Raw genomic sequence first — 18,655 nt, 5'->3', positions numbered from 1 at the left:
TGTATCCAACAAATCCCTCACTCCCCCACCATCCCCTATTCCTCTCCAGTCCCAGTAGAAACAAGCCTCATGTCCATCAGCACTGGCATGTGATGGGTTTATCATAGATTTCACATAATCACAGGGCGGCCTGTAGCCTAGTGGGGCGGTCTGTAGCGTAGTGGTTTAGGTAAATGACTGGGACATGCAAGGTCGGTGGTTCTAATCCCGGTGTAGCCACAATTAAATCCACACAGTCGTTGGGCCCGTGAGCAAAGCCCTTAACCCTGCATTGCTCCAGGGGAGGATTGTCTCCTGCTTAGTCTAATCAACTGTACATCGCTCTGGATAAGACTGTCTGCCAAATACCAATAATGTAATATAATGCAATCAGCAATTGAAGAACATTGAGCATTCAGAAACATTCATGGCCAGTAATGTAATCAGCAATTCATGAACATTGAGCATTCCTAAACATTCATAGCCAGAAATACATTTATACCCATCAGCTTTTGGTTCATAATGCAATCGGTTGTTCTGAAGGCTACTCAGACTGTTCATAGACTTATAATAATAATAAAAGAATAATAAATAAAATAAATAGTATGATGTCATAAAAACAAACAAATAATAAACAACAGGCATGCTGTCTATTTTCTCACTGTAACTGTAAGTCAGTTGAAAGGTGCTTTTTAAAACACCAGTGAACCAGTGATAATGCACGTTTTGGGATTATTTTTTTAAATGTCCGCAGATACAGAACCCCATAGTCCCTCCTGCAGTCTGGTCCATAGAACCAGGGGTTGCACAGTCGCATGGTCTCTATCAGTGCACCAAGGCCTGCTGCAGGGAGCTACAGCTCATCCAGGTGGCTAGCAAGCTAAGCTAGCCACCAGGCTACCTAAAGGGCAGAATGAGAAGCACTGCCCCAGCTGCCCCGCCCCTTTGGAGAGAGGCGCGTGCCGGGTGTCCCGCCTTGGCTACCTGCTTCCTGTCCCGGGAGGAAGTGATGCGTCTCTCTCGACCTGGCACTCGGGGGTACTGAAGGAACCCAATCTGGAATGAATTCCAGAATCTTGTCCAATCGGTGTGGCTGAAGAGATGAAGAGTGACCACTTCTTCCTCCTCCTCAGGGCATGCTGCCTGTCTGCACTGTTCTCTGTCTGCATGTGCCCAGTGCTGCCACCTACTGTCCAACCACACACACAGCAATATGCTCAGCTGTGACTGACAGCTACGCATGCGTTTCTACAAAACAATGAATGTACACAACTTTACCAAAAATATGATATTCAGCATGTGTTGACTGCAGTGTGTGTGCATGTATGTGTGCGTGTGTGTGTGTGCGTGTATGTGTGTGTGTATGTGTGTGCGTGTGTGTATGTGTGTATGTGTATGTGTGTGTGTGTCTGTGCGTGTATGTGTGTGTGTGTTTGTGCGTGTGTGTTTGTCTGTGTATGAGTGTGTGTGGGTGTGTATGTGTGTGTGTGTATGTGTATGTATGTGTGTGCGTGTGAATATCATGTTCACTCGTCTGTTTGAGATGTGCAGATGGAGGTCTAACACAGCTGCTGAGATACAGGCAGACCATGCAGATGGAGGTCTAACACAACTGCTGAGATACAGTCAGACCATGCAGATGGAGGTCTAACACAGCTGCTGAGATACAGTCAGACCATGCAGATGGAGGTCTAAAGATTTATACAAATGAGGGGAAAACAAGGTGAATATGTTGTAGCTTATATAAGCTGGATGAAGTCAGGCATGTCAGCTATTTTGGCTGACAGGTCCAATGGCTTCATTAACCTCACCCATCCCTTCATTGAACAGTATTACAGTGCTTATCTCCACACCGAGGTCCACCAGTTAACCTGTGCTACCTGTGCAAAAGTGCCACCTATGCTACCTGTGCACCAGTGTACTGCTTTAACACTGTTTACTCACATATTGCCCGGCGTAAAATATTTTTTAAACAAAAGCTATGAAAAGCCCAACAGTGGGTGAGTGTGCATACGCCAATCAGCAAGGGACTCAAAGCTGTGCTCTTTATATATATATATATATATATTTATATATATATATATTTGAATTGTAATTTTAATAAAGCACATTTGAATTGTTATTTGAATTAAGCAAATTTGAATTTGAAGGAGAGAGCGTACTCTCTCTTTCTCATAAAAAAGAATAGGTGCATTTCTTCAAGGGTGTGAAATAATACCTGTGTACTATCTGTGCCTATCTGCAGTTCAAATGGAATGATATTAATCTGGTCATGCACAGTGTAAACTGAATTAAAATTCCAAAAGATTGTTATACATTATCGTATACTGTATACTTTGTCGTATGTTAGTTTGTGCTACTTTAATAAAATAAAAAATAAAAATGTGGATTTCCTCCATGAATGACCTGCTTCTTGTCTGCCTTCCTGGAACAGATGACCTGCTTCTGAATTGTTATAATGTACTGTTAATGAGTTTGATAATGAGTTGACGAAAGGACTTTGGAGAATGTATGGAGTTTATTCATGTGGTGATGACTCATACAGAATTTCACGCATTCAGAGAAATAATGGACTGCTTAAGAGAGAGAAATGTATTTTCATTTACCTAAAGCAAATGTGATTTATTTTTGAATAGCTGCATGTTTACATTATTACAGCTACCGACCTGACGAAAGCAGCATGGTGTCCTGTGTCTTTTCTTAAAACACGACTTTTTCTCCACTCCTCAGTCTGTGGGAGTGCAACATAAACACATGAAGAGGTGTGCTCTATCAGTGTGTGAAATAAACACATGAAGAGGTGTGCTGTATCAGTGTGAAATAAACACATGAAGAGGTGTGCTGTATCAGTGTGAAATAAACACATGAAGAGGTGTGCTGTATCAGTGTGTGAAATAAACACATGAAGAGGTGTGCTGTATCAGTGTGTGAAATAAACACATGAAGAGGTGTGCTGTATCAGTGTGTGAAATAAACACATGAAGAGGTGTGCTGTATCAGTGTGAAATAAACACACGAAGAGGTGTGCTGTATCAGAGCCACTGAAAGGATCAGATCCTTGCTTTATGGGATCCATGATCCTGTTCTGAAGAGATACTACTTGTTATAAATTATGAACTCCCTTGGAAAAATTGAGTTCCTCTGTGCAAGACATACAGTTAATTCTAACTATGAACGGTGCTTAACATGCAGTTTGGAGTCAGGAATCTGGTTCTTCTGTGAGCCAGAGATGGCAGGTAACACAATTAGGGGCAAGTCCAGCATTACGGATGTAACATTTGGACACAAAATGACAAAAATCCCTCAGAAAAATGAGCCTTCTCACATTATAAAACATGTAAATGACTTGGCTGAGGGGAAGGGGAATTTTTCATATTGTTAAGCCAGAAAAAATACAGGTATTCTAAAAACTGTGAATTTTAAAGTATATTGCAGAAGGTTTGATATCCATGTAATGTAGGATGCTTGGCTGAACATAAAAATATCAATTATGCAATTATCTTTGTCTTGATTTTTATGAGGCAATACCAGCATTATGGATGTAACACCGTTGTGTTACGGATGTGACACGCCTGAAATGCACATTGTTTGACAATCTCCTTCCCAATCAAATTAAAAAATCATGACACATTTGTTGCAATCTGAAATGGTTCTGAATGTAAATTCTGACATTGAGAAAACCATCTGAAATGGTTTTGAATGTTTTAAAGATAGATGTCTGTATTGTAGGCAGTGCAGAAAGTGCAAATGTTTTGTTCATTTGCTGTCAGCTGACACAGCACAAAAGCTGTGCCTACCTCACTCAACTAAAGAGCTTTTCTGGCCAGTGGAGTTAACCACAAACTTAATCAAACTCATATTGTCTCAGGAGGACCCTTTGCTTTCTGCAATGGATGTTCATGAACATCTCTCAGATTGGCACACTGCCGTAGGCTGAACACCACAGCACCCAATTTTTTGTACACAGAATCAAAGTTAACATCGATCTAGAGCTGCACTGCATGATATATGGTATACTTGTCGTCATTGAGAATATGAACACGCAAGACGTTTTGCAAACACTTTGCAAAAGACTGCTTAAACTGTTAAATTGATTGGCTATTCAGGTGCAATTTGGTCAAAAAGCAGGTGGGAAATAATTTTATTAATATTTTTATTCAGTGGGCAAAGGTTATTCATTATCTGGGGGCTATGTTAGCAGTGTACCTAAAGCAGAAAGACTTTGCACTTTACTTATTTATATTCGTTTACTTATTGCAAGTAATATCATCATCACAATATTCAACAACTTTATCACATATCACATATTTTCCTCATATCATGCAGCCCTACTTCAATCCAACAAAATTAAGGTAGTGATTCATAAGAAGAAAAAAACAAGCTAGGTTTTGAAACAGCTGGTTGAGTAGTTCAGACCAGTTCCATACTCAACATGGTTTGACCAGCTCAAGCTAGGTTTTAAAACAGCTAGTAGTTGGTTGACCTGTTCAAAAAAATAAAAAAATAAAAAAAATGTTTTGGTGTTGTAAGAATCTTTTTCTTCCCTCAGCTAAGAGGGGAGAGAGAGAACAGTTACTTACTAGCTTGTAAGGTTTTACCCAATCCAGATCAAATTAAATCTGTAATGTTGCACCTCTATAACAATTTATATCCAGCAATAGTCATTGTTAGGACAGACTTCATTTTATTGATTTGTCTTACACTATCAAAAGCTCATTGTTGAGGCTTGTGTGTGTGTAAACACTTCTTTTCCATATAAATCTGTATATTAACTTCCAATACTTTTTTCCAATACTTCTTTTAAACACAAATGCGTGTTCTGTACAGAATCCGAATGAACCCCACGCTAACCCAACGACGGACTTTAGCGAGGGCTGAAGATATTAGCATGCTTGTCCTTCTGGTGTTGCTGAAAGAATATTCGTAGGGTTAAATATTAGTGGCCCTTATGTGGAGAGTCTAGATCAGCCAATAAATAAACCACGATACAAAGGCAGTAGTACCACTCTGCCTTCCGCTCTTTACTGGTCCGGGCTGACCAAGAAGCTCCACAATGGGGCCAATACATTCACCTTTGTTTATCTGACTCCATTTTAGAATAATAATTTAGATTAGTTATCCACATTAGGTGGATGTCTTATTTATAATTTTGACTTGATCGCTACAGGAATCCTGGACTGAGATTTACTCATCTGAACAGTCCTCTGCTGGGTCTGCCGCATGTCACATCGCGCGTTATGTGCACATCTCATGAGCTGACTAGATATCTGCAGTCATTCCAGAGGTCGCAGGAATAGCTACTCTTGGGTATATCTGTTTACAGCCTAGGGACCCAAGAAGACCAACATTAGCTACGGCTGTTCTCGACACGAATGAACTACCACGCGGAGGCGAGTGATTTACCATCCTAGGTCTAAGGGTGCTATGTGCCATGATACATTAAGCGTAAATATTCATCCTCCCTAGACCAACTCGAGGGAGTAACCAAGCATTCCCTGTGTAACATTGAGTGTCAGTAAGCGAAACCACACAGATCAAGTTTTAACAATTTATTTTATCAGGCAGGTTACGTACACGTAATTACATACAAGTTCCAAATCAAAAAACATTACAACAGAAACCAAATTAAGGAGTCTTAAAAGTCATACCTGGTAATAAAAGCTACATACGGGAGTCTGGCTACAGACACCCTGTACGTAGAAATTACTGAAATCTGGCCTTTGATGTTAACCCTAAAAATGGGTCACCCATCTGTAATTTGGAGCCACGCCTCCCCAGGAAGCGCAGGGGGTTGAGGCACATGGCTTTCACTGGGGCAGAGCTCCACACAGTTTTTCTCTGGCTCCTGGTTGGTTATGATGTCCAGGGTTTGCTGTTGCAGAAATAAAACCATTGCACCAGTCGCACTGAAACAATCAGAATAATACCAAACATGAATATTATCTAAACTGACTTTGTCATGAAACATCCAGTGCTGTACACATCATTTAGTGACTGAGCAAAGAGGGAGAGAGCAATAAAGGGGGGTTCGAAGGGAATAATGGGCCCAACAGGCCGTGCCCTCTGAAACCTTCCCGTGCCATAAAGGATGTTGCCCCGTCGTAACAAGTTTTACGGCTGGAGGCCTGAGTCTTCCCCCACAGGCTCCTGCCCGTATGGGTGCGGAGATAGTGGGGGTTAATGGTGCATGCTCCTGGGTTAAATTACTTTACAGCCACATTTTGCCACAATACCAGAGGAAGCCAGCAAGCTGACCAGCCCTGAGTGATAATGCCAGATATTAATAATTTAATACTTTTACATATCCCTGATATTTCCTGCTACTTCAGCATTTTTTATTGTATGTTGAATGCTATAGTTATAGTAAACTATCCACACGACAGAAACCCAAAGACCATGTAGGGTTATCAGCCCAAAAGTCTGTCATCTGACCACCCATCTTCAACACATTAATAATTGGATACAGGGAGACCAACAAAAACAACACCCATGGCTGGACATTGAACAATATGAATGCCAACAATCTATCACTACTAGATCTCCCATTTCTCTCAAAGCCAATTAGAAAACACAATTAAAAAATGAAACCTTTAATAGCCGTGACTCTGACAGCTTCGTGAAAACTCAACCAAATCAGAGGTCATCGGCTAATCCCAAATAAATTCACACCAATATGGCATAATGCTGTCTTTCAAATTAAAAATAAACCTCTAACATTCAACTCATGGAGGAAATCAGGCATTACACATCACGGACGCTTGTGTGAAGACCATTCACTAATACCACACGAGTCACTGAGACAAAGGTATGATATTGGGTGTAGCAGCAGTATAAAATGGCATTTTCTGCTGGCCAGTGAAGTGGACTTTGGTCTCGACAGAATAAAGACATCTTCTTTCATTTTTTAAGTTTGTTTTATTTTGTATACAACAAATCCTGCACTCCCCCACCATCCCCTGTTCCTCTCCAGTCCCAGTAGAAACAAGCCTCATGTACATCAGCACTGGCATGTGATGGGTTTATCATAGATTTCACATAGTCACAGGGCGGCCTGTAGCGTAGTTGTTAAGGTAAATGACTGGGACACGCAAGGTCGGGGGTTCTAATCCCGGTGTAGCTGCAATAAGATCCGTGTAGCCGTTGTCATAAAGACGAGCATATAATAAGCAGCAGGCATGCTGTCTATTTTCTCACTGTAACTGTAAGTCAGTTGAAAGGTGCTTTTTAAAACACCAGTGAGCCAGTGATAATGCACGTTTTGGGATTATTTTTAAAATGTCCGCAGATACAAAACCCCATAGTCCCTCCTGCAGTCTGGTCCAAAGACTACGGCCACAGAACCAGGGGTTGCACAGTCCCATGGTCTCCATCAGTGCACCAAGGCCTGCTGCAGGGAGCTACAGCTCACCCAGGTGGCTAGCAAGCTAAGCTAGCCACCAGGCTCCCTAAAGGGCAGAATGAGAAGCACTGCCCCAGCTGCCCCGCCCCTTTGGAGAGAGGCGCGTGCTGGGTGTCCCGCCTTGGCTACCTGCTTCCTGTCCCGGGAGGAAGTGATGCGTCTCTCTCGGCCTGGCACTCGGAGGTGCTGAAGGAACCCAATCTGGAATGAATTCCAGAATCTTGTCCAATCGATGTGGCTGAAGAGATGAAGGGCGACCACATCTTCCTCCTCCTCAGGGCATGCAGCCTGTCTGTACTGTTCTCTGTCTGCAGGTGCCCAGTGCTGCCACCTACTGTCCGACCACACACACAGCAATATGCTCAGCTGTGACTGACAGCTACGCATGCGTTTCTACACAACAATGAATGTACACAACTTTACCAAAAATATTATATTCAGCATGTGTTGATTGCAGTGTGTGTGTGTGTGTGTGTGTGTGTGTGTGTGTCTGTGTGTGTGTGCATATGTGTGTGTGTGAAAATCATGTTCACCTGTCTGAGATGTGTCTTCCAGGATGAGATTATTTGATATATTTAGCCTGATTTTACATAGGCGTCGTTCAATAAAAATAAATAAAGCATTTTGGGGATAAATGAATTAATGTAAATGTTAGTTCTAACTCTCTAGCATCTTTCTCTGAGATGTAGAGCCAAGAAACACCACAGAAATGTATGCAGGCTACACGCAATGCGAGCCGAGGTGCAGATGGGTGCTGTCTCAGAAGTAGGACTCACTGCTGGGTGGGTAAAGATCAATGCTGGTCCTCATCCGGCAACGGAAGTCTGAGCTGCTGTTCTGAGAGACCTTCCCTCCGCCCACTGTCCAATCAAACAGTCACAGGTTTGGTCAGCAATGGCTTCTATAAGAGCGTTTTTCCAGAATTACCATGCACTTAACTGATAATAACCTACTGATGCCCACAATGAGACAGTCTTGGACTGTTAGGGGAGCGAATGCATCAGTCCCAGTTCCAGCATTCCACCAGCAGTCAGCTGCTGAGATACAGGCAGACCATGCAGATGGAGGTCTAACACAGCTGCTGAGATACAGGCAGACCATGCAGATGGAGGTCTAACACAGCTGCTGAGATACAGGCAGACCATGCAGATGGAGGTCTAACACAGCTGCTGAGATACAGGCAGACCATGTAGATTCAGACCTAAAGTAAACGGTTGCCATTTATATAGCACCTTTATCCAAAGCGCTGTACAATTGATGCTTCTCATTCACCCATTCATACACACACACACACACACACACACACACACACACACTCACACAACAACGGCGATTGGCTGCCATGCATGGCACCAACTAGCCCATCAGGTTCAGTTAGCTGTCTTGCTCAGGGACACTTCGACACACCCAGGGCAGGATCGAACAGGCAACCCTCCAACTGCCAGACGACTGCTCTTACCTTCAGAGCCAATATCTGATTCATGCTTCGTCACAACCCTTTCTACAAGTGCCACGCAGCAATGAAAGTGTCACAAGATGTTTTGCAGGAATACTTTGGTGAAGGCCTGTGTGTGTGTGAAACGTTTACTGATGAGGGACATTTGATACCTTTAGCCTGAGTTTTACATGAGGTGTGGAGTCCTGTAGAGAAACGTACCTGAGGTGGCTGAAGAGGTGGAGAACGGCCAAGACATCCTCCTCAGGGCATGCTGCCTGTCTGCACTGTTCTCTGTCTGCATGTGCCCAGTGCTGCCACCTACTGTCCAACCACACACACAGCAATATGCTCAGCTACACGAGCTGCCTGACAGCTACGCGTGAGTTTCTACAAAACAATTAATGTACACAACTTTACCAAAAATATTGGGAACACTTTATAATAACATTCCCTTATAAGTCATTTATAAGTTACTAGTTCATGATGAACTAATCATTCACGAATTATTTAAATACATTTGTAAATGATTCATAAATCAGATATTCGTATAGAATATTTTTGAAAATGGTGGTGCCAAATGGTAGAAGCTCAGCAAGTATGGGCCTGCTTCGTAATATGGATGGACGACATCTATAGAAGTTTCTGCTGGAAGTATTATGAAGCAGGCCCATACCTGCTGAGCTTCTACCATTTGGCAGGAGCAAGGTGCATGGTGGCATCCCTTTTGGTGTAGCATGGTTAGCTCAGCTAGTTCGCTAGTAAGCATGGATGGTGCAGTGAAAAGCGAAGGCTGGTAGCAGGTTATCGCGACAACACTCCCCGATGACGTAATCCTCAAATTCAAAAGAACGTTGTTGCCCTTGGCTAGAGGCGAGTTTGTCTTTAGCTGACTGGTAACGCGTTCATTCAACAAATATTTGGACAAGTGAGAGGCCGGGGTTCAAATCCCACCTCGGACTCAGGCAATTTCTCACCTGTTACACTGGCCACACCACCATTTTCAAATATGTTTCATAGATCAGCTACAGATTATTTGTGGATGTTCAATTAACATGATGACTAATAGTTTACAAATCATTTACATATATTTTGTTCAGGTTTAGTTCATTAGTTACTTCATGACTTACAACATATTATCTATATATGAACAAATTATTAATTAATCATTTACAAATGTATTTAAATAATTTGTTAATGATTAGTTCATCATGAACTAGTAATTTATAAATGACTTATAAGGGATCGTTATTATAAAGTGTTACCAAAATATTATATTCAGTATGGGTTGGCTGCAGTGTGTGTGCGTGTGTGTGCGTGTGTGTGTGTGTGTGTGTGTGTGTGTGTGTGTATGTGAAAATACCATGTTCACTGATGCCAGGATGAGATTATTTGATATATTTAGCCTGATTTTACATAGGTGTAGTTCCATAAAAATAAATACTCTGTGTGCAGATGGGTGCCGTCTCAGAAGTAGGACTTACTGCTGGGTGGGTAAAGATCAATGCTGGTCCACATCCGGAAACGGAAGTCTGAGCTGCTGTTCTGAGAGACCTTCCCTTTGCCCACTGTCCAATCAAACAGTCACAGGTTTGGTCAGCAATGGCTTCTATAAGAGCGTTTCTCCAGAATTACCATGCGTTTAACTGATCATACCCTACTGATGCCCACAATGAGACTGTCTTGGACTGTTAGGGGAGCGAATGCATCAGTCCCAGTTCTAGCATTCCACCAGCACTCAGCTGCTGAGATACAGGCAGACCATGCAGATGGAGGTCAAACACAGCTGCTGAGATACAGGCAGACCACGCAGATGGAGGTCTAACACAGATTAGAGGTATGACTCACATTGTGGGGGTTTGTTGTCCTGGCTGGTCTTCATCTGGGGTGTCTGCTGGTCCTGCCAATTCCTTTTGCCCAGTTCTGCCGTCACATCTTCGATTATTTTTGTAATCTCCTGTTTTTGTCTCTGCTCCTTCCGAACTTTGCCTTCCTTTGCTGTAAAACGTGACATTCATATGTTTACACTTAGTTCTGGATCTGCATTTCTCAGACTCAGTCCAGGAGATTTCATGTTTGATTTTCTCACAGTGGAGCTTTACAGGGCACGTGATTGAAAACTGATCTCTATTTATTTTTCACAAGGTAATGGAAATATATTGATAAATGTCACTTTTTTTTATTATACCAACGTTGAACAAGTCAACATCCAGCAGATAAAAGTGACTGAAATGGTGCCTGAAAAGAGATTACATGAGATTAAAAAAGTATTGTACATACAACTCAGGGTCTGCAACCTGCAAGCTGGGTGTTTACGTTTGCCTGTGTCTTTCTCAAGCGTTGCCCTCAGTGTCTCTTCGAACTTCTCAATGAGTTCTTTCTCCCTCCTGCTCCATTCCTCCTCAAATTCTTGTTCCCTTCTGTTCATTTCCTCCCTGAAGGAAACCTTCATTTCCTCAGTCGCCTTCCTCTTGAACGTGTTCTCCACCTCACAGTGGACCTGACGCATGTCAGGGGAGAACTGCTCCTCGTCATTTCCTGCCACCATCGCCTCTATGTTCTCCAGCAGCTCAGCCACCTGATTGCTGGTGCCGCTGCTCTTGTTGTCAAAGAGGTGGTACCTGTTGCCGCACTTCTCCACCACCCACTGGAGGGGCCAGCCCTCCCGCTCGATGTGCTCCTCCAAGGCCGTCGTGCCCAGCCTGTCCCCGTAGGTGAACAGCACGATGGTGTGCCTCCACACCTCCTCCCCGAGACAACGCAGATGATCCTGCAGCGCCCTCTGGTGTCTCTCTGTGTAGGCCACGTCAACGGGGATGACCAGCAGGAGGGCATGGGGTCCCGGGGGGCAGAGAGACAGTCCCTTCATGATCTCTTTATCCTGCTCCAAGGTGCACTGTGCCGGATTATCGCACCAGCCTGGGGTGTTTATGACTGTGAGCCGTCTCCCTAAAACCCAGCCCACCTTCTCCTCACAGTGCACGGACTCAGTGGTGGGGAACTCCTCTCGGCCCAGGATGGTGGTCCCCGACGCGTTCTTCCCCGATGACTTCTGCCCCATCAGGACCACCCTCATCTCAGGAAGGTAATAGTTTGTCCCTGAAATGTCAATCAACATAAAATAGACCATTTTTTTGTTTTCAATATACACATGATACCTTGTGTAAATAAGATGTATATAAGTTGTATTTCTGCACATTGAAGGAGGTAGGCTACTGGTTTCATGTTTTTTTTTCTCACAGTGGAGCTGTAACTTGAACTTTACAGGGCACATGACTGAATACAGATCTCAATTTATTTTTCACATAGTAATAGGAATATATTGATGAGCGTCACTTTTCATTATATTTATTATATTTTTATTTTATTGAGTTAGAGTTAAGTTAAACAAGTCAACATCCAACTGATTAAAGTGACTGATATGGTGCCTCAAAAGAGCTTAAATGACTTGTACACACAACCAAACTCTCAGTTTAGAGCGATGTGAAAGATAGTCATTGCTTATCCACAAGGGGATATTGAGGTCTTTTCAGGAAGAACCAATCTATGGAAGCCCTTTCAATGTCAATTCAGGGTACCAGATTTCAACATAACATAGCAGTTCAGCAACTAGCCTTCCTTCCTTACCTTGACCAGGTGCGGCTCTCATGTCAAAGATTAACTCACCTTGGGATCTCTTCCTCTGTTCTTTGACTTTTGTTGTCCTCTTCTTGGCGTTCTCTTCCACCTCCTTCCTGCCCTCCTCTATGGACTGCAGAGCCTTCTCGTCCACCGCATGGAAGCTCCCGCCATTTCCCGCCACCATCTCCTTGATCTTCTGGAGCAGCTCTGACACCTGGGCCTTGTTGTCCTTGTTCTTGTTATCGAGAGCGTGGTACCTGTTCCCGCACTTCTCCACTAGCCCCTGAAGAGCCTTCCCTTCCCCCTCTATGTGCTGCTCGATGGATTTGGCTCCTAGCCAATCAGCCCGGGAGAATAAAATCATGGTGTGGCGCCAGACAGGCCCGCCGATGAGCTGAAGGTGTTCCTCTACGGCTTCTCCATGCCTCTCTGTGAACGCTACGTCCGAGTCGATGACCAGTAGGAAGACGTGGGGTCCTGGCCGACACAGAGACACACTCCGTTTCAATTCCTGCTTCCCATGCTTGGTTGTGTCGCGGACAGAGAAGCTTTTCCACCAGCCCGGCGTGTCGACTATGGTTATGGCTGTCCCTTCAACATGGACATGTTTCTCCACAGACTTTGACGTCCCTTTCTTAGAGTCAAACTCCTTGCGGTCCAGGATTGTGTTTCCAGACGCACTCTTTCCAGCATTTCTGCTCCCCAGCAGGACCACCCTGAGTTCTGGGGGCTGCTCTCGCCCTGAAAGTAAGAAAACTGGAAAATGTATAACTGTTGAGAGAGCTGAGAGGGAGCAAGATTAAGATCAAGATTAACATGGGGCAAGTTTTGTACTCCGGCACATTATAGTTGAAATGTAACAGTGATATGAGGTTATATCCATTTTGGGTGATCAATGTATAGATCACAGCCTTTTTTATACATACCACCCCCCACCCCCCATAATTGGACCATGGAAGACCACATGACAGTGTATGACAGAAGAATACTTCCCATTGTAAAGAAAAACCCTTTTCAACTGTTGAACAGATCAAGAAAAGCCCCATATTTGCAACTACCATATAGGCATAACCTCAGAGGGATCACCACAAGATAGTAAGATTCATCATAACTGAACAGGGCTAAATCATAGGGGCGACATGGCTCAGGAGGCGGCACGGATGGCGCAGTGGGTAGCACTGCCGCCTCACAGCAAGGAGGTCCTGGGTTCGAATCCCCGTCGGCCGGGGCCTCTCTGTGCGGAGTTTGCATGTTCTCCCCGTGTCTGCGTGGGTTTCCTCCGGGTTCTCCGGTTTCCTCCCACAGTCCAAAGACATGCACGTTAGGCTGATTGGAGAGTCTAAATTGCCCGTAGGTATGAATGTGTGAGTGAGTGGTGTGTGTGCCCTGCGATGGACTGGCGACCTGTCCAGGGTGTATTCCTGCCTTTCGCCCAATGTATGCTGGGATAGGCTCCAGCCCCCTGCGACCCTGATCAGGATAAGCGGGTTCAGATAATGGATGGATGGATGGATGGACATGGCTCAGGCAGTAAGAACAGACGTCTGGCAGTCGGAAGGTTGTCGGTTCGATCCCCTGCCCGGGCTGTGTCGAAGTGTCCCTGAGCAAGACACCTAACCCCAAAATGCTCCGGACAAGCTGGTCGGCGCCTTGCATGGTAGCCAATCGCAGTCGGTGTGTGAGTGTGTGTATGAATGGGTGAATGAGAAGCATCAATTGTACAGCACTTTGGATAAAGGCGCTATATAAATGCCAACCATTAACCATCTAAGCTTTAAGGTACTTTACTTTGAATTAATTGATTATTTGAGCCATTTTCTGCATCACAATAGGGTGGAGGTGACCTTACCCTGGACGAGTCCCCTCAGCTGCTCTCTGCGTCTGTCCGTCTCCAACTTCCTCTCCTCTGCTTTTGCTTTAACCTCCCTATTCTTTTTCAACATTGTCTGATGAGTGCGTTCATCAACTTCAAAATGGCCGCCATCGTTTCCTGCCACCATCTCGTCTATCTTCTCCAGCAACTGTGTGACCTGAGTGGGATCTTCTTTCTTCTTATTGGAGAGAACATGGAATCTATTTCTGCATTTCTCTATCAGCCACTGTAGAGAAGCACCCTCCGCCTTGATGTGCTCCTCGATGGTTTTTTCTCTCAGCCAGTCCCCACAGGTGAACAGCACCATGGAGTATTTCCAGACTCTATCACCGAGAAGCATCAGGTGGTCTACCAGTGATCTCTTGTGTTCCTCGTCAAAACCTGAATCCAGCGGAATGACCAGGAGGAATGCGTGGGGTCCAGGAAGGCATTTACATACACTTTGCTTGATCTGTTCTTTATCCGACGCTGTGGTTTCCCTCAAAGACAAATAACCTTTCCATCCGGGCGTATCGACCACGACCAGCTTCCTGCCGGACACTGTTCCATGGCGGTTGTCGCTCGTTGCTGTTCTTTGTCTTCCGGAATCAAACCGGTGTTCTCCCAGGATCGTGTTTCCTGCAGAACTCTTCCCGCCCCATCTTCCTCCCAGCAGGATGATCCGGCACTCTGCGCCGCACACAGAGAATAGAGAACATGCGTTCACAATAAACACTGGGGAATACACAGAGAACTGCAAAAACAGCCACATAAATTGCCTATGATGTGCATCTACGTCTATTCATCCTTGGGCTCGTCCTTCTTCACAAATGCTGCTTATTGTCCTCCAACCACCCACAGCGCAACAGCCACAGCTGATCCTAAAACCCCCAAATGCTCCTGACGAGCTGGTCGGGGCCTTGCATGGCAGCCAATCGCCATCGGTGTGTGGGTGTGTGTATGAACGGGAGAAGCATCAATTGTACAGCGCTTTGGATAAAGGTGCTATATAAATTCCTGCCATTTACCAATCATAAAAGAAATGTGTGATGTGTAACTTTTTAACCAACGGGGGTCTAAATCTTTTAAGAAAGCAACTTCTGGCACTAGTTCGCACACTACATTATTTATTAATGTATTGATTTATTTATAAGACATATTTGTTTCATATTGCTGATGAACATTGGTCATAGTGCAGTGGAAGTGGTCTGCATGGTGGGAGTGACTGAAACAGCAGATGCAAATGCCAGTATTAAAGTTGGCATTTAATTACAAAATAATTACTCCAATTAAGTTTACTAAAAATAGTTCAGTGTCTACTCAATACTCAAAATTATGTTACTGCTGTATAATCACAAGAAAAAGTTACTTAAATGGTGCACTCTTTAATACCTGTCCGTTTCAGAGTATTTTTAAGTGAAGAGAAATGGGATGAATCTTTGAAATATTCTTAAATGTGAGTGTCAGATTAAAAATAACCTATTTGTACACTTAAGTCACAAGTAAAATGTTTAAAAATGTGATCACTGAACTGTCAAAGAAATTTGGCATCAGAGCCATTCAGAAACAAGATGATTACAGTGAAGTAGGGTGCCAGATATTCTCTTCCCTGTTCCCTGATATTTACTGTAAGTATGCAAAGCCGTTTCAAACCACACCCCTTCTGTGATGTAAAGCATTTTTCTCTTTTGTAATGTTGACCTATTCTTTTGGGTGGATGTGTACTGAAGAAACACACGCCTCTTGGAACCTTACAATAGGGTAATGCAACAGGACTGGGTTTCTGGTTACAAGCATTCACATACCATATTTTCAATGCAAATGCTGATTGATCCCCCATATTTGAACAACTTCTGCACAAATCAAAGGGATCTTTTTAGTAAGTAAGAATGCAACATCTATTCCCTTGTTTTCCTGTATACATCATGCTCTATAACCAACGTAAATAAAAAAGAGATGATGCCCGAAGAACCAAGGCATGATTATCTCATCTGCTCATTTGAAATATGATTGAGGTGCTGTGGTCAGATGAGACCAAATTGAACATTTTGGTCAGATACAGCATTGGTCAGATACAGCATTGGTCAGATACAGCCTTGGTATATTGGCATCGAAACAGAGATGCATATAAGGACATGTGTGTTGTACCCACAGTGATGTTTTGGGGCTGTTTTGATTCCAGAGTTAAAGCCAAGAGTTCAAGGGGCACTAGAAAATGGTATAATGGATTCCACCAGGTATCAGGCAGTTTTACTGCCAATCTGGTTGCCTCGACCTCAAGGCTGAGACTTGGCCACAGGTGGACCTTCCAGCAAGACAATGACCCAAATGACCTATCCACACAGAAATAGTCCTGAGACAACAAAATCCATGTTCTGTAGTGGAGGTCTCAGGTGCCAGACCTCCATCCAGTTGAAAACCTGTGGGCTGAACTGAAGAGGGCAGTTGATAAGCGCAAGCCCAAGAATGTGAAGGATCTTGGGCGGCCTGTAGTGTAGTAGTTAAGGTAAATGACTGGGACACGCAAGATCAGTGGTTCTAATCCCGGTGTAGCCACAATAAGATCCGCACAGCCGTTGGGCCCTTGAGCAAGGCCCTTAACCCTGCATTGCTCCAGGGGAGGATTGTCTCCTGCTTAGCCTAATCAACTCTACATTGCTCTGGATAAGAGCGTCTGCCAAATGCCAATAATGTAATGTAATGTAATGTAATTTAATGTAATCTTGCAAGGATCTGGATCTTGCAAGTCTGGGGTGCCAAATCCTGGAGCCCACTGTACTTCACATGAAAGTCCATGTGAGAGTGCAGGCTGTATTGCGCCTGTCGTGCAAATTCTGGTGCGGCTGCTTCAGTAGATAATATAACACATGAAATGACCACGTACAGTAATCAACACGCAGGATTGCTGTACACAAACACATTTTTTCAACACTGTACTCCACCAAGGTATGCATTGTCTCTTCTAAACTATAAAAATCAAACCGGCATGACTACATTCATCCTAAGGGCAGAAAACACCCTATTTCCCACCACATTTGGGGTAAATATATTTCAGTACAGGTGAACGCACTCACCAAAGCTTTCAGTGTAGGCGATCACACAACCCAAATCTCGGTACAGGTAACCACACTCAACAGAGTGAGGCATCCTCACGTCAATTTCATGAATCAATCTTTAGATACATACATGTCAGGCTATGACTGCAAGTAGAACTGCAAGAAAATCTGAAAACATCTTTACTTTTTAATTTATCCACAATGCAAGCTCTGTTACAGTACTTAATTGAATGAAACAGTGCTTTATCATACAGTACTATACTGATATTATGATATTATATTGAACAGCATACAGTTTGAATAGATCCATTTGAACTGGCAGTATCTGGTAAAATTTGTATATTTGTTATAGCTTAATGATGAAAAAGCATAAATGTTTACTGTTGTACTTCAGCTATTTCATGCATTCCTAAGACTCACCATCATCCTCCAGTAAGAACCCCTCAGACGCCATTTAGTCCTGTCTTCTCGTGTTGTCTTGTCAGTCTTGATTCTGCCTGAAATGTTGTTCTTTTTTTAAATCGGCTGATATAAAATGAGCACTCAGATGTAAAGAAGTTGATGTGTGTGCCTTTGGATTTTCTCCAGTGGCAGAATCTGTGTTCAGTTCTCTCTCTGAAGAAAACAAACAATGCTCCTCTCTTTCGAACACCAGCCCATGCAAGACAGGGAACAGGTTTGACAACACCTTGTGTTTGTGGTTGCTCCTGTCCCCTCTCCCAGATCAAGCCCTGCCACGATGAGACTGCAGATTAGCAACAAGGAGGAGCACTAGCACTTTATTTTCACAGGAAATCCAGTCGGTAAGACGTACACGGTGCCTGGTTATTATGAAAATGAGCCACAACAAAAACAAAGCATTTAGTCCCTGTCCGCAAAATGGTGTCACAAGAGTGGTCTTGCACAGAGCAGTAATGTCTCACGTTCCTGCTTATTGGCTCATTGCCGTGCATGGTAATCAGAGCCTTGTGCCAGTAAGCGCAGCAGACTGGATTTTCAGGTGTGTTTGTGGTGGGCGGGACTGTGTTCAGTTCCAGTAACTGCAGATAATGGTGGCACGCCTTTAGTCATCATCGCGTGCCTTCAGAAATATGTGTTGATTCTTAACAGGAGCTTTGCGGAAAATTTGTTCTTCCTTCAAATGAAATTAAAGAAAATTCTGCCTGCAATTACTTTTTTTAAATTTTTTATCTGACTTAGAAGGCAGCTTCAAACCGAGAACATGTGACTTTGTCTGATTGACATGTCACAATGCACTCGGTGAGTTTGACAGTTTCACAATTCCATTGTAAAGAGGGGAGATTCTCACTACA

At 43.7% G+C, this 18,655-nt stretch overlaps 1 protein-coding gene across 4 annotated transcripts; it reads right to left on the bottom strand.

Annotated features, from left to right (window-relative positions):
- Positions 1 to 802: 802 nt before the first annotated feature.
- Positions 803 to 18,277, bottom strand: LOC133125842 (GTPase IMAP family member 8-like). 4 transcript variants are annotated; one of them, XM_061237520.1, is made up of 9 exons: positions 17,763 to 18,277; positions 14,284 to 14,976; positions 12,480 to 13,175; positions 11,094 to 11,912; positions 10,662 to 10,811; positions 10,298 to 10,381; positions 9,036 to 9,137; positions 8,155 to 8,238; positions 803 to 1,168 (listed from the first exon to the last, which is right to left on the bottom strand). In XM_061237520.1, the coding sequence occupies exons 1-9, from the start codon at positions 17,794 to 17,796 to the stop codon at positions 960 to 962; spliced, it is 2,871 nt and encodes a 956-aa protein (XP_061093504.1). In that variant the 5' UTR covers positions 17,797 to 18,277; the 3' UTR covers positions 803 to 959. The 4 variants fall into 4 exon arrangements, with proteins under 4 accessions (XP_061093504.1, XP_061093503.1, XP_061093505.1 ...); XM_061237519.1 differs by lacking the exon at positions 803 to 1,168 and adding an exon at positions 5,516 to 7,712; XM_061237521.1 differs by lacking the exon at positions 803 to 1,168 and adding an exon at positions 5,516 to 7,709.
- Positions 18,278 to 18,655: the final 378 nt, after the last annotated feature.

This window comes from Conger conger, chromosome 4 (assembly GCF_963514075.1).
Source record: "Conger conger chromosome 4, fConCon1.1, whole genome shotgun sequence".
Lineage (NCBI taxonomy): Eukaryota > Metazoa > Chordata > Actinopteri > Anguilliformes > Congridae > Conger > Conger conger.
This window is presented reverse-complemented; position numbering and strand designations above follow the sequence as displayed.